This window comes from Bombina bombina, chromosome 1 (genome assembly GCF_027579735.1).
Source record: "Bombina bombina isolate aBomBom1 chromosome 1, aBomBom1.pri, whole genome shotgun sequence".
Classification (NCBI taxonomy): Eukaryota; Metazoa; Chordata; class Amphibia; order Anura; family Bombinatoridae; genus Bombina; species Bombina bombina.
Window position 1 is genome coordinate 1,551,430,436 of NC_069499.1, and position 22,723 is coordinate 1,551,453,158.

Genomic DNA, 22,723 nt, shown 5'->3' on the forward strand with positions numbered 1-22,723 from the left:
TCTATCCATGCCATTGAGTTTTTGATAATCGGACCATAAGTCATGGTGTGAAAGTCAGTAACACAAGAGTATGAATATAATGTGGATGGCGGGGGTTGTAGAATTATTAATGATGGTGTATTCAAAGGAAACAGAAATTTATTTATTTTAAATTATGCAAAGTGTAGCTGTCTGACGCAGAGTGTCAGTAATATAAAACATTTTGTTATCACAGGTCACTTATTTTCTCCGTGCTCTTTTATATGAATACTAGACATTATATTATTCTACGTCTCTTTATCCATTTTATCATCAAGTAATAGATCATATATGGAAGCAAATGGATGAAAACAGCTGAAGTGCTTAGTAATCAATCACCTTGCACTACAGTGCGTGTAGCACTCTCTTGTAGATCTGTCCTGAATGCATTAAACCCAAAGACTTTCTTGAGAGTGGCCCGGACTGGACTCTTGGAGCGTCCAGGAGTGGAGGAAGTGGAGGGCTGGGCGCTCATCTTTCCAACACCAGGCAAAATTATCTGTGGATTATACAGAAATAAATTATGATCAAGAATTATAAAGCCTATCTATCTACTCAAACATCTGTGACTGCACAGGGTATAATGTACAAGCTGAAAGTTACCCGTCCTGATGTACCCATCAGCATCTCATTCACACTGTGCTGTACGTAGTTTATTACATGGGATGCCTAAGAAAACAAATTCAGTGCTCTAGAAAGATTAATGGAGCCCTATGACTTATTTTTAAACAATAGTGATGCTGTAGTTGGTTAAAGGCACATTAAACACAATGTAATTACACAATGTTTCTGCAGTCTTGCAATAAATATACTAGGTGAGTATGATTTTAGTGCATTAACAGCATGCTTGCTGCAATTGTTTTTCATTTGCCAAACTCCACCCACATACAATATTTTGCAATATCGTATCATAGCAAGCCAATTAGGGATAGATATATAGCAGGGTTAAAGGGATACTAAACCCGGCTCCTAAGCTTTCCTTCCTGCTTTTTCAAATAAAGATACCAAGGAAAAGAAGAAAAATTGATAATATGAGTAAATTAGAAAGTTGCTTAAAACTTAACGACCAAGGACATAACAGGTACATCCTACAAAAAGTGTCAGTTAAAGACCAAGGGGGTTTTAAGCTCTGGAAGTGATGGTGATCGCTTCCAGGCGCTTTCAGGGTATTGCAGTGATGCCTCGATATTGAGGCATCCTGCAATACCCTTTTTTTAGCCTCAGATGCAGAGAGAGCCACTCTGTGGCCCTCTCTGCATCGGCCATTGATGGTTGGTGGGTGGGCGGGCGGGTGTCGCAGCAGGGAGGCGGGTGGGCAGCCCATCGCTGGAGGGACTTCCTGATCCTGTCCCTGCAGTGCACACAAGTGAACGGGAGTGCGTGGGGGGGTGGGGTGGCGGGGGTGCGTGCGTGCTACATTGAGTTCAGAGAGGGAAAGGAAGAGGGAGGGAGAGGGTTGGAGATGGAAATAAATGTTCCTAAAGGGATCTGTGAGGGGGAAGGGTATTGAGGGTGGGGGCAGCTACACTACAGAAAATTTGTTTTTTTGTTTTTTTTATTATAAAAAAAACAATTGTGAGGTGGGGAGGGAAGAGAGCTGTTTGAGGGGGATCAGGGAGGGATCAGGTGGTGGGATGTGTCAGGTGGGAGGTTAATCTCTACACTAAAGCTAAAGTTAACCCTACAAGCTACCTAATTAACCCCTTAACTGCTGGTCATAATAAAAGTGTGGTGCGCAGTGGCATTTAGCGGCCTTCTAATTACCAAAAAGCAATCCAAAAGCCATATATGTCTACTATTTCTTAACAAAGGGGATCCCAGAGAAGCTTTTACAACCATTTGTGCCATTATTGCACTAACTGTTTGTAAAACATTCCAGTGCGAAACCTAAAATAGTGAAAAAGTTAACGATTTTTTTTATTTGATTGCATTTGGCGGTGAAATGGGGGCATGAAATATACCAAAATGGGCCTAGATCAATACTTTGGGTTGTCTACTACACTAAAGCTAAAATTAACCCTTCAAGCTCACTACAAGCTACCTAATTAACCCCTTCACTGCTAGACATAATACAAGTGTGGTGCGCAGCAGCATTTAGCGGCCTTCTAATTACCAAAAAGCAATGCCAAAGCCATATATGTCTTCTATTTCTGAACAAAGGGGATCCCAGAGAAACATTTACAACCATTTGTGCCATAATTGCACAAGCAGTTTGTAAATAATTTCAATGAGAAACCTAAAGTTTGTGAAAAAGTTTGTGAAAAGTGAACAATTTTTTTTTCTATTTGATAGCATTTGGCAGTGAAATGGTGGCATGAAATATACCAAAATGGGCCTAGATCAATACTTTGGGTTGTCTACTAAAAAAAATATTTACATGTGAAGGGTTATTCAGGGATTCCTGACAGATATCAGTGTTACAATGTAACTATCTGTCAGGTTCTGCCTGGTTCAACCCATTTTTCTCCTAGCTACACCCACTATTTTCTGATTTGTTCCTCCTTCCTTAAGAGTGCCGCTCACCTGTTACACCTTGCTCAGTATTGATGATCTTCGCTACAGAGAGGATTACCTGCCTGCTCAGCCATTTCCTTCTCTACCTTGTACACGGAGTTCTGAGCCTTTTTCCTAAATCAGCAACATCTAATTTGGAATCCTATTTTAAGTCACTCTCTCTCTCCTTGTGGGGTAAAGTACCTATTGTGTTTTTCTATCATCTCTCGCTGCTTTCTTTTTACCGCAGCTCATACCCTCAGTGTTCATTCAGCCTGTCAGTCGGATTCTCCTGATTACGCTACTCTCCGTGACGTCACTTTCGGGTCTGCTCCGGTCTCACTCTAACTGCTCTGATACACCTACGAAGGTAACCCCTCTTGCTCTCCTAACTGCCTGTATAACCAAGGTACAAATTACAGCTTAACATCATATTTCATAACATATGCAACTCTGTCTTGTATTAAAGATAGAAGTTTATTCATCAACTTTAAAGCCTAAACCGCAACTTCACTTGTTTGGTTCTCTGATGCTGTAATACTGCTTGTCTGAATTTTTATCCTTTTCTGTTATTATCTAAGGGTGATCTTAACAGTATATTTCATTTTCTTATTCACTTTCTGCTGAATAAGTTATCAATGCTTGTTATATTATACTTAATCACATGACTGAAGGAAGCCTTTTCAGTAATAGAGGTTTTAGACAGTCCTGTGTAACATACATATTATTATTCATTCTGCAGTTGTGTTCCACCTATACACTTATTTACCAGTTCCTGATATAATACTGAGCCAAAATAACTATGGAACCAGCAGACCTACATCAAATAGTGTATAATCTCAATCAAAAGGTAGATCAACTGGCACAAGGCCTGCATGATTTACAAATTGAGAATGCTGCACTCAGAAAAGTAATTACAGAGTCTATCTCTATAAAGGGCAACCAGACTGAAACTGTTATTGAACCTCAAGTCTCTCTTCCAGACCTCTTCTGTGGTAACAGAAAAGCATATAGGCAATTTAAAAACGCCTGCCTTTTATTGTTTTCAATGAAACCTAGGACTTACCCCACTGAGAGAGTGAAAGTCCTCACTACAATCTCCTTTCTCAGGGGGGATCCTAGAAATTGGGCTGATAAATTCATAGAGAACCAGGATCCCATTCTTGGATCCCTTGTAGATTTCTTCACCAGTATGGATGAAATGTTTCAGGACACAGATATTCAGCTTACTGCTGAGATGAGTCTGAGGAGTTTAAAACAAGGAAAGAGACCTGTGGAGGACTATATCACAGACTTCAAACAGTTAGCAACAGATGCTCTCTGGACCCCAGTCGCCCTGCGTAATCAATTCCGGTTGGGACTTTCAGAGTCTTTAAAAGACGAATTCGCCAGAATTGAATTACCCACTACCCTGGAAGCCTTTATGAAAACAGCTATCCAGATAGACCGTCGTCTACGTGAAAGGAAGGCAGAAAAATATGCAACAGACCTAAAACCTAAACCCACTTCTGGATCTTCGACCCCAAGCAGTGTGTCTGCTACGAAACCATCTGTGGAACCCATGGAGATTGGTTTCCTCAGAGGTCCCCTCTCCCAAGAGGAGAAACAACGCAGACGCTTAAGGAATCTATGCCTGTACTGCGCTAGCCCTAGTCACGCTGTTCAGGACTGTTCCCTACTTTTGAAGAACAAAAAATGTAAGTCCACTTACCTTTATACATCTCTACCTTCTCCTGAACATTCTCCTTATTGTACTTTATCTGTCTCCCTACAGTTGGAGCAAAGTCAACTGAGGATCAGTGATGCCATTGTCGACTCTGGCGCTTCAGGGAATTACTTGGATCGGGACTATTGTATTAGGGAAAATATACCTCTAATTAAAGAAGACCACTCCCATACCAATCAGAGTCATAGATGGATCACTCATGTTCTCTGGACCTATTACTCATGAGACTGTTCCACTCATGCTTAATATTTCAGGACATTATGAATTACTCTCTTTTGATGTTCTTCCCTCTCCCCATTTTTGTTTGGTTCTCGGGATGAAGTGGTTACAACTTCATAACCCCACTATTGTTTGGCACCCTTTTCAAATAAAGTTCTGTTCCACATATTGCAAAGAAACATGTTTCCCTAGTCCTGTTTTGTTGCACACTATTACTGATTTTGAGGGCTTACCCTCTCAATATTTGGAATTCAAAGATGTTTTTAGTAAGACCGAGGCTGAGAATCTGCCACCTCATAGGGCTTACGATTGCCCTATCGATCTCCTTCCTGGAGCTTGCATACCCATTGGACACCTTTACCCCTTAAGTAATCCTGAACTGGAACATCTTAAAGTGTATCTTGACGACAACTTAAAGAAAGGCTTCATTAGGCCATCAACTTCTCCTGCAGGCGCAGGTTTTTTCTTTGTTCGTAACAAGGATTCCAGCCTCAGACCCATCATAGATTATCGTGAACTAAATAAATGCACGATTAAGAATCGTTATCCTTTACCCCTAATCCCAGAGATGATCGAGAGGCTTTCTGATGCTACTATTTTTACTAAACTTGACTTAAGAGGGGCATACAATCTTGTCAGGATTAAAGAGGGTCATGAATGGCTGACGGCATTCAGGACCAGATACGGGTTATTCAAGTACCTTGTAATGCCCTTTGGTCTATGCAATGCCCCAGCTACCTTCCAATACTTCATTAATGATGTATTCAGAGACCTCCTAGATGTATGCATTGTTATATATCTGGATGATATACTCATTTATTCCAGAACTTTACAAGAACACATCAGGCATGTTCGCCAAGTCCTTGCACGACTTAGAGCATATAAATTATACGCCAAATTGGAGAAATGCAAATTCCACACAACACAGGTATCCTTTCTAGGATATGATATTTCTCCCTCTGGAATCCAGATGCAGAAAGAGAAGGTTGAGGCTGTTTTGGATTGGCCAGAACCAAAGACTAGAAAAGACCTGCAACGGTTCCTTGGCTTTTCAAATTATTATAGAAAATTTATCAAGGGTTTTTCTAAAATAGTAAAACCACTCACAGTTTTAACAGGCTCTACGACACCTTTCTCATGGGGTTCAGATGCTGTACATGCCTTCCGTTATTTGAAATCCAGATTTACCTCCGCACCAATCCTTCAATTTCCCAATCCCTCATATCAATATACTCTGGAAGTTGATTCTTCTGATTTCGCCATTGGAGCAGTCCTCTCACAACAAAAATCTCTGTCTGATCCACTCCATCCAATTTCCTATTTTTCCAAACTAATGTCCCCTGCGGAACAAAATTATGCCATAGGGGACAAGGAGTTATTGGCCATCCGACGATCCCTTGAACACTGGAGACACCTCCTTGAAGGCACCACTCTGCCAATTAATATCTACACAGACCATAAGAACCTCCAGTATTTACAATCTAATAAAACCTTATCTGCCAGACAGGTTCGTTGGAGTCTGTACTTTGACCGTTTCAATTTCGTTATCATTTACAGACCTGCTAATAAAAACATCAAAGCTGACGCTTTATCCCGGATACCAGTACGACCAACTGACATCCCTGTCAGAAAAGACATTGTTTCCCCACAATGCTTCATTGGTTTCACTTCAACGTTCTTGACTGATCTTCGTAACTACTGCAAGGAACATTCGTTTGGCCCAAGAGAACCAGAAACATTATTATGACCTCAGGAGAAGGAAGCCGCCTGAATACTCCCCGTGAGATTTAGTCTGGCTATCTACTAAGAACTTAAGATTACAAGTTCCTTCCAAGAAGATGGCCAGTCTCTTCATAGGTCCCTTTCCTGTCCAAAGTGTCATCAATCCCAATGCTGTCAAGTTATGCCTTCCCAGCACTCTTAGGATTCATCCTACGTTCCACGTATCTTTATTAAAACCTTATGTACCCGCAAGAGATGCACAAGTTCTTTTGCCACCTACAAACCTTCCTCTTGCTGATGATGAGTATGAAGTTGAATCCATTTTGGACTCCAGGATCTCCAGGGGTGTTCTACAGTATTTGGTTAGGTGGAAGAATTATTCAAGTGATGAGGATTCTTGGGAGCCCCTCTCCAATCTCAACTCACCTAGACTACTCTCCTTGTTTCATCGTCGCCATCCTGATCGGCCTCGTCCATCCGCTGTGGAACAGCGTCCTTGAGGAGGGGCTTCTGTCAGGTTCTGCCTGGTTCAACCCATTTTTCTCCTAGCTACACCCACTATTTTCTGATTTGTTCCTCCTTCCTTAAGAGTGCCGCTCACCTGTTACACCTTGCTCAGTATTGATGATCTTCGCTACAGAGAGGATTACCTGCCTGCTCAGCCATTTCCTTCTCTACCTTGTACACGGAGTTCTGAGCCTTTTTCCTAAATCAGCAACATCTAATTTGGAATCCTATTTTAAGTCACTCTCTCTCTCCTTGTGGGGTAAAGTACCTATTGTGTTTTTCTATCATCTCTCGCTGCTTTCTTTTTACCGCAGCTCATACCCTCAGTGTTCATTCAGCCTGTCAGTCGGATTCTCCTGATTACGCTACTCTCCGTGACGTCACTTTCGGGTCTGCTCCGGTCTCACTCTAACTGCTCTGATACACCTACGAAGGTAACCCCTCTTGCTCTCCTAACTGCCTGTATAACCAAGGTACAAATTACAGCTTAACATCATATTTCATAACATATGCAACTCTGTCTTGTATTAAAGATAGAAGTTTATTCATCAACTTTAAAGCCTAAACCGCAACTTCACTTGTTTGGTTCTCTGATGCTGTAATACTGCTTGTCTGAATCTTTATCCTTTTCTGTTATTATCTAAGGGTGATCTGAACAGTATATTTCATTTTCTTATTCACTTTCTGCTGAATAAGTTATCAATGCTTGTTATATTATACTTAATCACATGACTGAAGGAAGCCTTTTCAGTAATAGAGGTTTTAGACAGTCCTGTGTAACATACATATTATTATTCATTCTGCAGTTGTGTTCCACCTATACACTTATTTACCAGTTCCTGATACTATCTCTAATTTTGAAAATAAATGGTTTGGAAATAGCAAAGTGCTACTTGTACTTATTGCCCTATAACTTGCAAAAAAAAAGAACATGTAAAAACTGGGTATTTCTAAACTCAGGACAAAATTTAGAAATTATTTAACATGGGTGTTTTTTGGTGGTTGTAGATGTGTAACAGATTTTGGGGTCAAAGTAAGAAAAAGTGTGTGTTTTTTTCCATTTTTTCATCATATTTTATAAAAAAAATTATAGTTAATTATAAGATATGATGAAAATAATGGCATCTTTAGAAAGTCCATTTAATGGCGAGAAAAACTGTATATAATATGTGTGGGTACAGTAAATGAGTAAGAGGAAAATTACAGCTAAACACAAACACCACAAAAGTGTAAAAATAGCCCTGGTCCCTAACGGTAAGAAAATTGAAAAATTGTCTGGTCACTAAGGGGTTAAGATTGTGAAGTGTGTCTTTCTAGTATTCAGAATGGGAAAATGAACAATTTTTAAAAGGGACAGTCAAGTCCAAAATAAACTTTCATGATTCAAACAGGGCATATAATTTTAAACAACTTTCCAATTTACTTTTATCACCAATTTTGCTTTGCTCTTTTGGTATTCTTAGTTGAAAACTAAACCTATGAGGTTCATATGCTAATTTCTTAGACCTTAAAGGCCACCTCTAATCGGAATGCATTTTGACAGTTTTTCACCACTTGAGGGCATTAGTTCATGTGTTTCATATAGGTAACATTGACCTCACGCATGTTAAGTTACCTAGGAGTGAGCACTGAATGGCTAAGATGCAAGTCTGTCGAAAGAATTGAAATAAGGGGACAGTTTGCAGAGGCTTAGATACAAGGTAATTGCAGAGGTAAAACAATTATTAATATAAACTTATTGGTTATGCAAACCTTGGGAATGGGTAATAAAGGGATCATCTATCTTTTTGAACAACAACAATTCTGGAGTAGACTGTCCCTTTAAATAATGAAAATAAGAAACACAATTAAATATAATATTGTGTGATGACAAAACATAAGATTTATTAAAACCCAGCCCATTCCAACCCAAAAGAGCTAAAAAAAACCATTGTACTCACACTGGGGTGATTTTCTGCTTCATTTTATCAAGAGACATAAAAAGGTCCCATAAAAATAACAGATACTTTCTGAGTATACTTACCTATTAAACGCAGCAAGACAATAAATAAATAAATGCAGAAGTTTATATACTCAAAGAGCATTTAAAGGGACATTCCAGCCAAAATGAAAATGCATGAGTACATTTCAGTTTTGAAAAGAAGCATTTTTGCAATAAACATGTACTGGCAAAAATACTTCTAGTAAAAGCTATAGCTGAGTATGCTCTGTGCACCAGCATTTTAAACACAGCACATGCTTAGAGAGCCTAAGATGCTTGTACCATCTGGTAATGACTCAATTTGTTAATTGCTGACACAATAACGGCCCCACTGGCTTACTGAGCAGCTGCAGTATTTAAAATGCTGGTGCACTGAGAATATCTAGCTATGCTTCACATGCACATGCAGATAAAAATGTTAACACTAAAACAGCTCTAACTTTTACTAGAAGAATTTTTGCCAATAAATGTATATTGCAAATGTGGTTCTATTCAAAGATGTAATTTAGCTATGTGCATTAAAATTTTGACCCAAATGCCCATTTAACCATACTCCTCATCATTGTCTACCGCAATCTATTCTGTTAGATAAGAAAAGCGCTACAGCTTCCTGAATTTCTGCAGTGCTCTGCTTGTATAACAGATTTAAAAGGTAAGCGTACCTAAAATGTATGTCTTTTTATGGGACTGGTTAATGTAGGCATGGTTTTTTTTTACCTGAGCTGTTCAAGCTTCACGTCCTTAATATGACTTCCCCCGAGATCTAAATGTCTTAACTGGATCTCAACAGATGTACAAATTTGTATATTCTTTAGAAGAGGAAACCACAACTGCTAACCATAATGGTCAATCAGACACCAAATGTAACTGAACAATGGCAGTAATTTAAACAACAAGTGTGCAGCATTTGCAATATAAACTATGGAATACTAAGGTATTCAGGATATACTACAGTTTCTCTATGGAAGTAGAAAAGTCCAATTTATAGATGTGAATTACATGAAATATAAGCAAACTAGTAAAGGTAGCCCTTGGTTTACCCTCAGGCTTTGTTCTTAACCCCTTAAGGACCAGCGACGTACCCTGTATGTCGCTGGCCTTTTTTTGGGACCTGATTGATTTATAGCGCGGTCTTGCCACCAGCGTTGAGACTGGTCTATTCCACAAAGCCTGCTGGAGGGAGGGAATTAATGGCGTGTTCTTGCTAGACTTGTGCTATTATATCCTGAAAAAACCCTTAACGACCAGTGACATACAGGGTACATTATGGTCATTAAGGGGTTAAAGAAGCCGGTACAAAAACAAACACACATACGTATAATATAAGTCAATGAGTTAAGTTCCAAGCCCTTCTGAGATTTAACATAAATAATATAATTATATTTTAAAATATGAAATACATGCTACACATTTAAAAAAATGCATTACTGGGATGAAATCTAAACCTTTAAAGGGACATTGTTCACTAGATTTTTATTTGCATGTTTTGTAGATGATCCATTTATATAGCCCATTTGGGTGTATTTTTGTAAAAATGTATAGTTTTGCTCAGGGGTCAACAAATCATTTAAAAATGTAGGAGCCATTAGCTGGCTGTGATGGAGCTTGATGCTTCTTAGTATAAGCAGACAGAAACAACCAACAAGGAGGGCACCATCACTCACTGGGGTGGTGGGAGAGCTGGTCAGCTGCAAACTGTTTAAAGAAAAGGGTGAAAAAGAAGGGAGAAAGGAAAAATAAAGCTACATTTTCAATACTCACATTGAGACACTTCAAAAGATTCAGCACAAATAAGTGGGTTAGCATAAAACATGGCAACTAGAAAATCCACAAAAGGGGATAAACCTCCCAAATTAACCAATATGAATACGTTCTTCAAGACCCTTCAAGTCCATAAAACAATGAACATAACAGATATGGGAACAGAGGAACAGGAAGAGCAGGAAACTGACTCCATGAACTTGGAGGAGGAATTAACACCTGTAACGAAAGAAGACCTGAAAGACCTGGTCTCTAAACAAGATATATCAACAAACTTTGAAAAATTATGGAATAAAATTGATAATTTGCATACCGCTGTGACCAATAGTCTATCTGAAATCAAGACTGAAATTGCTGACCTGGGAGGGCGGATTGATTCCCTTGAAGAACATACAGATACTATAGTGGACGATCTCAATGAAGTGTCTCGGTCGGTTGTGTCCCAACAGCAATTGCTTAATGAGATGCAAGAAAAAAATTGAAGATCTAGAGAACAGGAGTAGGCGAAACAATATCAGATGGAAAGGAGTACCGGAATCTATCACTAATAAAGATCGCCTCTCCTATGTGGCCCAGCTATTCCATCACGTGACGGCTGAGACAGATAACTACAGCATGGGGATTTAAAGAGCACACAGGGCACTTAAGCCTAAGCCCAAGGAGGGTATGCCCCCAGAGACGTAATAATTAAAATGGTCCTGTTTCAGGATACAGACAAGGTACTGCAAGCTGCAAGGAAAAACCCCACGCTCAAGTTTCAGGGAAACGTAATACAGTTTTCCAGGACCTCAGCCTCCGAACCCTCCAGCGTAGAAGCTCCCTGAGACCCCTAACACTACTTATGCAGAAACATCAAATACCATATAAATGGGGCTTTCCATTTGCTCTTTACATCAATAAAGACTCCAAAACAATCACCATAAAGAAACCGGAAGATATCCCCGAAGTCTGCAAAATCATAGGTTTGGAACCGCCGGCACCTGTGCCTTCAGCTATAGCAACATCTTTTTCTCAACCCTCAAAAGTAAGAGTACAGTCTTCCTCCACCAGATGGTCTAGAGTTAACCGTAAAAGACTAAAAACCTGAAAGCAGGAGTATTCAACAGATCAGAATACATCATGCTCCCTTTGCTGGAGGCTTTTCAAGCAGCGGAGGACTCATACTTTACCTGCAATAATCTCCAAAGATATCCTTTTTCAAGTGTCTAGTTCTTAACTGCATACAGACTGCAGTATAATTAAGATGTATCTAAATAGATAACATGTTTCCACTGTTTTAATTGTTCATATTGTTTAGTTGTTCACATTTGTATGCGACTGCCTATCGTGCCATTGTTCTGATGGGCTGCCACATGGTTCTTACAATAATGTTTGCCACTCAAAAGTATCTGAGGTTGAGCTCTAGTTAATATGTTAATAGCAGTGCCCAATATTTGGGTTCTCAGTTCTATTACTCTGTTTTGTTTGCAAATACAATTGTTAGTTGTTTTTTATTGTATATTTATGGATGCCAAAACCTTGGGAAGCCCTCTAACAGATGATAGGGAAAATAGTAGTTGCATGAGAATACATTATTCTTTTGAGTGTCTCTCTCGCTCTAATCAGAATACCTTAGATAACTCTCCTTTATCTCAGATATGACCGTCAATCTCAATTTCATCTCCCATAATGTAAGGGGGCTCAACACGGATATTAAGCGCAGAAATGCCCTAATCAATACACTACACTCAAAGCAAACATATTGTTTTTGCAAGAAACTAATTTCATCAAGCACAAATCCCTTATTATTGGGCGAGAAGATTCACTAAACACTACCACGCAACAGCAGACACTAAAAAAAGGGGAGTATCCACTTTAATCCACTCCTCAGTTAATTTCAATCTAGAATCCACAATAGAGGATAAAGAGGGTAGATATCTTATATTAAAAAGGTCAACTGAACAACATAGATATAATACCAGGGCATAATTTCTTGCGGGCAAGTAAAATTTTTAAGTTAGCAGCCCGAGCAGCGACCTGACATTTTAAGTGGGATATAAGAAGCAATAAAAAAAAATGTCAAATTGCCTTTTACATATGCGCACACACGGGAAAGGAGTGTAGAAGGGGAGGTTCTTTCTGTTAAATACATTCAAAGACCTCCCCTTATCTCCATGGCTCTTGGTCTCTTCCTTGTCAGTTGCTACTTCTTACCCCTAAGGTTGTCTGCGCGGGAATACATCCTGCTAGAGGGATGAGTGTTTCTTCTGTGTGTGTGCATGAATGAAGTATGGCTTAAAGTGACTATATAGTTATGGTAGGCAGCTTGCTCACGTACATTATGCTGAAGTACTCCAGGGTCCTCTGCAGTACTTCAGCACAATGTACACGAGCAAGCTGCCTACCATAACGATATAGAGCAGTGCACAATTTTTATGGACGCTATTGATGCTCCAAAAATTGACTTTACCAATTCGTAGAGAAAATACCATCTCCATGCACCCAGTCAACTCTGCTAGCGCGGCACTGACAGTCGTGCTAGTAGTTGAAAGGCAGCCGGACAGAAAGGGGTAAAAAAAATGTTTTTATCATGCTTGTTATGTCAAAGCGCTATAGGTTGAAGGGTGGTAGCATTAAATATACTTAGTTAATCATAACCCCACATATACTGGAAAAAAAAAGCTCAATTATCTCTTTTTTTTTCCCTTAGGGGAAAATAAGTCAAGACGGTACATACAGTATTACAAAGATAGTATCACTGTTTTCTTCTACCTGGTGATAGAAAAATATGTTCTAAAGTTAAAGCCTTTTAATTATTGCTCAAGTCCCAAGCAGCTTGCAAAGCATTCAAATTGAGACCTTTGTCTGCAATGCATGTGAGATTACAATAACACTATTTATATTGCCTTTTTAAATAAGATATATACACACTGCATGTGAGATTACAATAACACTATTTATATTGCCTTTTTACATAAGATATATACACACTGCATGTGAGATTACAATAACACTATTTATATTGCCTTTTTACATAAGATATATACACACTGCATGTGAGATTACAATAACACTATTTATATTGCCTTTTTACATAAGATATATACACACTGCATGTGAGATTACAATAACACTATTTATATTGCCTTTTTACATAAGATATATACACACTGCATGTGAGATTACAATAACACTATTTATATTGCCTTTTTACATAAGATATATACACACTACATGTGAGATTACAATAACACTATTTATATTGCCTTTTTACATAAGATATATACACAATGCATGTGAGATTACAATAACACTATTTATATTGCCTTTTTACATAAGATATATACACACTGCATGTGAGATTACAATAACACTATTTATATTGCCTTTTTACATAAGATATATACACACTGCATGTGAGATTACAATAACACTATTTATATTGCCTTTTTACATAAGATATATACACAATGCATGTGAGATTACAATAACACTATTTATATTGCCTTTTTACATAAGATATATACACACTGCATGTGAGATTACAATAACACTATTTATATTGCCTTTTTACATAAGATATATACACACTGCATGTGAGATTACAATAACACTATTTATATTGCCTTTTTACATAAGATATATACACAATGCATGTGAGATTACAATAACACTATTTATATTGCCTTTTTACATAAGATATATACACACTACATGTGAGATTACAATAACACTATTTATATTGCCTTTTTACATAAGATATATACACACTGCATGTGAGATTACAATAACACTATTTATATTGCCTTTTTACATAAGATATATACACACTGCATGTGAGATTACAATAACACTATTTATATTGCCTTTTTACATAAGATATATACACAATGCATGTGAGATTACAATAAGACTATTTATATTGCCTTTTTACATAAGATATATACACACTGCATGTGAGATTACAATAACACTATTTATATTGCCTTTTTACATAAGATATATACACAATGCATGTGAGATTACAATAAGACTATTTATATTGCCTTTTTACATAAGATATATACACACTGCATGTGAGATTACAATAACACTATTTATATTGCCTTTTTACATAAGATATATACACAATGCATGTGAGATTACAATAACACTATTTATATTGCCTTTTTACATAAGATATATACACAATGCATGTGAGATTACAATAACACTATTTATATTGCCTTTTTACATAAGATATATACACACTGCATGTGAGATTACAATAACACTATTTATATTGCCTTTTTACATAAGATATATACACAATGCATGTGAGATTACAATAACACTATTTATATTGCCTTTTTACATAAGATATATACATACTGCATGTGAGATTACAATAACACTATTTATATTGCCTTTTTACATAAGATATATACACACTGCATGTGAGATTACAATAACACTATTTATATTGCCTTTTTACATAAGATATATACACACTGCATGTGAGATTACAATAACACTATTTATATTGCCTTTTTACATAAGATATATACACACTGCATGTGAGATTACAATAACACTATTTATATTGCCTTTTTACATAAGATATATACACAATGCATGTGAGATTACAATAACACTATTTATATTGCCTTTTTACATAAGATATATACACAATGCATGTGAGATTACAATAACACTATTTATATTGCCTTTTTACATAAGATATATACACACTACATGTGAGATTACAATAACACTATTTATATTGCCTTTTTACATAAGATATATACACACTGCATGTGAGATTACAATAACACTATTTATATTGCCTTTTTACATAAGATATATACACACTACATGTGAGATTACAATAACACTATTTATATTGCCTTTTTACATAAGATATATACACACTGCATGTGAGATTACAATAAGACTATTTATATTGCCTTTTTACATAAGATATATACACAATGCATGTGAGATTACAATAACACTATTTATATTGCCTTTTTACATAAGATATATACACACTGCATGTGAGATTACAATAACACTATTTATATTGCCTTTTTACATAAGATATATACACAATGCATGTGAGATTACAATAACACTATTTATATTGCCTTTTTACATAAGATATATACACACTGCATGTGAGATTACAATAACACTATTTATATTTCCTTTTTACATAAGATATATACACACTGCATGTGAGATTACAATAACACTATTTATATTGCCTTTTTACATAAGATATATACACACTGCATGTGAGATTACAATAACACTATTTATATTGCCTTTTTACATAAGATATATACACACTGCATTTGAGATTACAATAAGACTATTTATATTGCCTTTTTACATAAGATATATACACACTGCATGTGAGATTACAATAACACTATTTATATTGCCTTTTTACATAAGATATATACACACTGCATGTGAGATTACAATAAGACTATTTATATTGCCTTTTTACATAAGATATATACACACTGCATGTGAGATTACAATAAGACTATTTATATTGCCTTTTTACATAAGATATATACACACTGCATGTGAGATTACAATAAGACTATTTATATTGCCTTTTTACATAAGATATATACACACTGCATGTGAGATTACAATAACACTATTTATATTGCCTTTTTACATAAGATATATACACACTGCATGTGAGATTACAATAAGACTATTTATATTGCCTTTTTACATAAGATATATACACACTACATGTGAGATTACAATAACACTATTTATATTGCCTTTTTACATAAGATATATACACACTGCATGTGAGATTACAATAACACTATTTATATTGCCTTTTTACATAAGATATATACACACTACATGTGAGATTACAATAACACTATTTATATTGCCTTTTTACATAAGATATATACACACTGCATGTGAGATTACAATAACACTATTTATATTGCCTTTTTACATAAGATATATACACACTGCATGTGAGATTACAATAACACTATTTATATTGCCTTTTTACATAAGATATATACACACTGCATGTGAGATTACAATAACACTATTTATATTGCCTTTTTACATAAGATATATACACACTGCATGTGAGATTACAATAACACTATTTATATTGCCTTTTTACATAAGATATATACACACTGCATGTGAGATTACAATAACACTATTTATATTGCCTTTTTACATAAGATATATACACACTGCATGTGAGATTACAATAACACTATTTATATTGCCTTTTTACATAAAATATATACACACTGCATGTGAGATTACAATAACACTATTTATATTGCCTTTTTACATAAGATATATACACACTGCATGTGAGATTACAATAACACTATTTATATTGCCTTTTTACATAAGATATATACACAATGCATGTGAGATTACAATAACACTATTTATATTGCCTTTTTACATAAGATATATACACACTGCATGTGAGATTACAATAACACTATTTATATTGCCTTTTTACATAAGATATATACACACTGCATGTGAGATTACAATAACACTATTTATATTGCCTTTTTACATAAGATATATACACACTGCATGTGAGATTACAATAACACTATTTATATTGCCTTTTTACATAAGATATATACACACTGCATGTGAGATTACAATAAGACTATTTATATTGCCTTTTTACATAAGATATATACACACTGCATGTGAGATTACAATAAGACTATTTATATTGCCTTTTTACATAAGATATATACACACTGCATGTGAGATTACAATAAGACTATTTATATTGCCTTTTTACATAAGATATATACACACTGCATGTGAGATTACAATAACACTATTTATATTGCCTTTTTACATAAGATATATACACACTGCATGTGAGATTACAATAACACTATTTATATTGCCTTTTTACATAAGATATATACACACTGCATGTGAGATTACAATAACACTATTTATATTGCCTTTTTACATAAGATATATACACACTGCATGTGAGATTACAATAACACCATTTATATTGCCTTTTTACATAAGATATATACACACTACATGCAGATATGCACGGGCGACTAAAGTTTCTTGCGGGCTGGTAAGCTTTGTGATTTACTCGCCCGGTGGGCGAGGGAAGTTTTTGGGTATTCATAGGCCCTGTAATACTATGTAATGTTTATGCCCCTGATGAAAATCAGCACATATTCTTTGAACACATTGCTCACTTACTGACACAGTGGTCACAATCTAAGATTATCTTAGCGGGGGACTTTAATATTACCATGCTTACCTTGAAAAGTAGCAGCGAGCGTCCCCTAACCAAAAAAAGCCAAAGACGTAACCACATGATAGATCGATTCAAGAATCCCTAAGATCTCACTCCCTGATTGACACCTGGGTCACGCTGAATGGCGTCACACATGACACAACATTTTACTCTGCGGCACACAACACATATGTTAAGTTAGACTATATATACTCAAGCCAAATTTTACAACCAGTCCTCGTTTCCTCCTCTATACACCCCTGTGAGTGGTCGGCCCTCTCAGTGGTCTTGCTCCATCTTCAGGCAGTTTGTGACCACAACAGATCTAGATCTTGGACATTTGACCCTACCTCTCACAAAGATCTGATGGCACTTTCTATGACCATACATCTCGCTGAATATTGGGATTTGAATGTAGACGCTACAACAAATCCAATCTATACATGGGCAGTCCACAAGGCAGTCATCAGGGGGCTGCTTATTCAGGGGAAAACAATATAAATGAGGCAGTTTAAAAAATCAAACGGCACAACATTATAAAGAGACAGATTTTGGAGCGACAGCATAGACTCACGAGGCAAGAATCTACTTTACATTCTCTACAATTAAAAAGAAACTCTCTAGCTAAACTTTTGAACTACCAGGCGAGCAGGGCCATTATCAAACTAAAATCTCAATATTTCATTTATGCCAATAAGCCGGACAAATTTTTGGCCCACAAGATTAGAGAACATAATAAGGCTACAAATATCCCACTTATAAATAGTAAACCTATTATAGTAAACACTTTTTCAGATTACTATGGAGAATTATATAATGGACAAAAAGTGACTCACTCTCCAGAGGTGGAGAAACTCACAGAGGAATTTCTGGGAGCCTCCCCTTTGGAGACTTTGTCTGAGGAGGATAGAAAAATGCTAAAGGCCCCCATTACAAACTTAGAGGTGATGCTTGCTATCAAGACTCTAAAACCTGGGAAAGCCGCCAGACCGGACAGATTCCCAGACGAGTATTATAAATTGTTCAAAAATCACTTAATACCCCATTTAGTCAAATTATGCAATCACATAATGGAAGGACACCCGATACACTCTGAATTGCTGCAGGCCAAGATCGTAGTTATTCCCAAGCCAGGTAAAGATCCCAAAAAGTGCCCCAATTATCGCCCAATATCCCTCATCAATCAAGATTTGAAAATTTTCACTAAAATTCTAGCCAACAGGCTTAAATATATCTTGCCCCATAAGGTCCATAGGGATCAGGCGGGCTTTATTAAAGACAGAGAAGCACAGACAACATCAGATGCTTGATAGACGTCATTCACTATCTGACAGGTTCAAAAATGCCTTCTCTGCTCCTTTTGTTGGATGCAGAGAAGGCGTTCGATAGGGTGGATTGGCTCTATATGCTGACAACTTTGAATCATATGAAATTTGAAGGCCCCTTCATAAAAGCTTTAAAAGCTATATATTCTTCCCCAACAGCACAGGTGTCTTCGGCTGTGTACAAATCTAAATCAATCCCGATATTAAATGGTACAAGACAGGGGTGCCCGCTATTCCCTCTCTTGTTTGCGCTGTGCATCGAACCCCTAGTGGCTAGAATTAGGTCCAATCCAGACATCTCAGGTGTCAAGATCAGGGATTCCGAATATAAATTGTCTCTTTTTGCGGATGACATTTTACTTACTATTACCAAGCCGCTATCGTCCCTCCCTAATTTATATGGGGTACTAAACAAATTTTCTCGGATTTCAGGGTACTGGGTTAACTTAGATAAATGTGAAATTCTACCCATAGATATTCCCCCCTACAACATAAAAGCTACAAGATCTTAATTTCGGACTACAACAAACTAAGCAAACCTTAAAATACTTGGGTGTGTATCTTACAACCCAGACCCAGCAACTATATAAACTTAATTATTCCCCACTATTCAAGTCCATTAGAAAAGATCTCCAAAAATGGAGAAGTCACAATTTCTCGTGGATGGGGCAGATCTTCGCGGTCAAGATGAACGTACTACCCCGTTTTTTGTATCTCTTTAGGGCTCTTCCAATCAAAATTATATATCCTGACTTAGCAGCCATACAATCGGAGATCCTTGCATTCATTAGAGGGAAAAAGGCAGCTAGAATAGCTAACGCTACGCTACCATAACAAGACATAAGAGCTTGGGTGGACTAGGAGTACCTAACTTAATCGATTATTATAGATCTGCTAGGTTAGCACAAGATTCTTTAATATGTAGAGCAGCAGAAGAAGCAATATGGATAAAAATGTAGGCAGATTTGGGAGGTTGGGACTGCCCGGATGCGATTTTGCGGGATGGTAATTTCAGGGTATCTGTGAATGTCAGGATAGATATATATATATATATATATATATATATAAAATAAGATTAAAAAATATATATATATATAATAAAATAAGTATACAATCTATCAAATTTGAAAACGCTTATTTTATTACTGGACACATTCTATGTATTGTAATTCTGAGGTCATGAGACATTAGATGCCTGGCTGACCACAATTCAATCCTCCACCACTCAATATGCAAAAGTACACAGGAGAGAACAAAGGATTTAGACCGTTGTATAAATAAGGACAGTGGGCCACTTCAAAGTAAATATTAGCATTTGAAACCCTCAGATGTGAAGGTCCATATATGGAGTTTCCTGCCGAAAATGTATATAGATTTACAAACCCCCTCACTGCTCAATACAGAGGGAGCCTAAATGTCTGTGAAAACGCTTTTGGTGGAAGATATGCATAACTAAAGCCAGGAATTCAGTAATTAGCACAGACCTGTTAATTGCCCCTGAGCCTCAGATAAACGTGTACTGAACCAAACAGAAACACATGTTTGTATTGTAGCTTTAAAATTCATTTTTAAAGTACAACTTGTGTTTAAATTTCAAGTATAATTGATTCTCAGACTGTATAAATATATACTATATATATCCTGAGAAGAAATGTCTAACAGTAACATATTAGATAAGTGTATACTGAAATTAATGAATAGCTGTATGGTAGATGTATAAATGTTTGTTTCAAAATGTTAACATGTGTTTCTTTATTTTACAGACAGCAAAATGTCCTATGAATATTAGACATAAACATGGATCTGTGTACTCAAAAATGATTAGGAAGGTGAAATATGCTGTGTTTGTATGAATATAATGGCAGGATGTTAAATGCTATGATTCTGGGGAGAGCAAATGATTGACAGTGTAATTGCTTATTGGTAAGATTTCTAGAAACATGCTTGTATTTGGTATTGGAATAGTCAGAAAAATGACATTATATTATCCCATCTATAATTAAAATTGTAAATGATTAATACAAGAAATTAAAGTAGTTTAAATAATCACTTTATAAGGATGTATTGAACTGTGGCAATAATTGATGGTGAAACTGCATTTGCGGTTGTCTACTGCCCCCTAGGGAATAAAAAATGGTATGACAGCCAAATAAATTGGAACATATGCAGAGCCAGATGAGCCAATTTGGGAGGCGCCTCCTAAATAACCAATCAATGCTAAGCATCCGAAGGGCCAATCAAATTTATCACCTATGATTAGAATAAAGAGGGGTGGGATTATATTGCGTGATATAACCCCAGGCAAGAGAGAAAAAACATAATTTATGTAAGAACTTACCTGATAAATTCATTTCTTTCATATTAGAGTCCATGAGCTAGTGACGTATGGGATATACATTCCTACCAGAAGGGGCAAAGTTTCCCAAACCTCAAAAATGCCTATAAATACACCCCTCACCACACCCACAAATCAGTTTAACGCATAGCCAAGAAGTGGGGTGATAATAAAAAGTGCGAAAGCATAAAAAATAAGGAATTGGAATAATTGTGCTTTATACAAAAAAAACATAACCACCACAAAAAGGGTGGGCCTCATGGGCTCTTCCTAATATGAAAGAAATGAATTTATCAGGTAAGTTCTTACATAAATTATGTTTTCTTTCATGTAATTAGCAAGAGTCCATGAGCTAGTGACGTATGGGATAATGAATACCCAAGATGTGGATCTTCCACGCAAGAGTCACTAGAGAGGGAGGGATAAAATAAAGACAGCCAATTCCGCTGAAAAATAATCCACACCCCAAACAAAGTTTAAATCTTATAATGAAAAAAACTGAAATTATAAGCAGAAGAATCAAACTGAAACAGCTGCCTGAAGTACTTTTCTACCAAAGACTGCTTCAGAAGAAGAAAACACATCAAAATGGTAGAATTTAGTAAAAGTATGCAAAGAAGACCAAGTTGCTGCTTTGCAAATCTGATCAACCGAAGCTTCATTCCTAAATGCCCAGGAAGTAGAGACTGACCTAGTCGAATGAGCTGTAATCCTTTGAGGCGGAGTTCTACCCGACTCAAAATAAGCATGATAAATCAAAGACTTTAACCAAGATGCCAAAGAAATGGCAGAAGCCTTCTGACCTTTCCTAGAACCGGAAAAGATAACAAATAGACTAGAAGTCTTCCGGAAATCTTTAGTAGCTTCAACATAATATTTCAAAGCTCTGACTACATCCAAAGAATGCAACGATCTTTCCTTAGAATTCTTAGGATTAGGACACAATGAAGGAACCACAATTTCTCTACTAATGTTGATAGAATTCACAACCTTAGGTAAAAATTTAAATGAAGTTCGCAACACCGCCTTATCCTGATGAAAAATCAGAAAAGGAGACTCACAAGAAAGAGCAGATCATTCAGAAACTCTTCTAGCAGAAGAGATGGCCAAAAGAAACAAAACTTTCCAAGAAAGTAATTTAATATCCAGCGAATGCATAGGTTCAAACGGAGGAGCTTGAAGAGCCCCCAGAACCAAATTCAAACTCCAAGGAGAAGAGATTGACTTAATGACAGGTTTTATACGAACCAAAGCTTGTACAAAACAATGAATATCAGGAAGATTAGCAATCTTTCTGTGAAAAAGAACAGAAAGAGCAGAGATTTGTCCTTTCAAGGAACTTGCAGACAAACCTTTATCCAAACCATCCTGAAGA

At 36.6% G+C, this 22,723-nt stretch overlaps 1 protein-coding gene across 1 annotated transcript in view; it reads right to left on the reverse strand.

The window, feature by feature from the left end:
- RECQL5 (RecQ like helicase 5) overlaps positions 1 to 22,723 on the reverse strand; it is a 273,753-nt gene that overhangs the window by 228,992 nt on the left and 22,038 nt on the right. The window contains exon 2 of the mRNA XM_053709050.1: positions 358 to 517. Coding sequence (XP_053565025.1) covers positions 358 to 493 — 136 coding nt within the window. The 5' untranslated portion in view covers positions 494 to 517. The remainder of the gene's footprint in view (positions 1 to 357; positions 518 to 22,723) is intronic.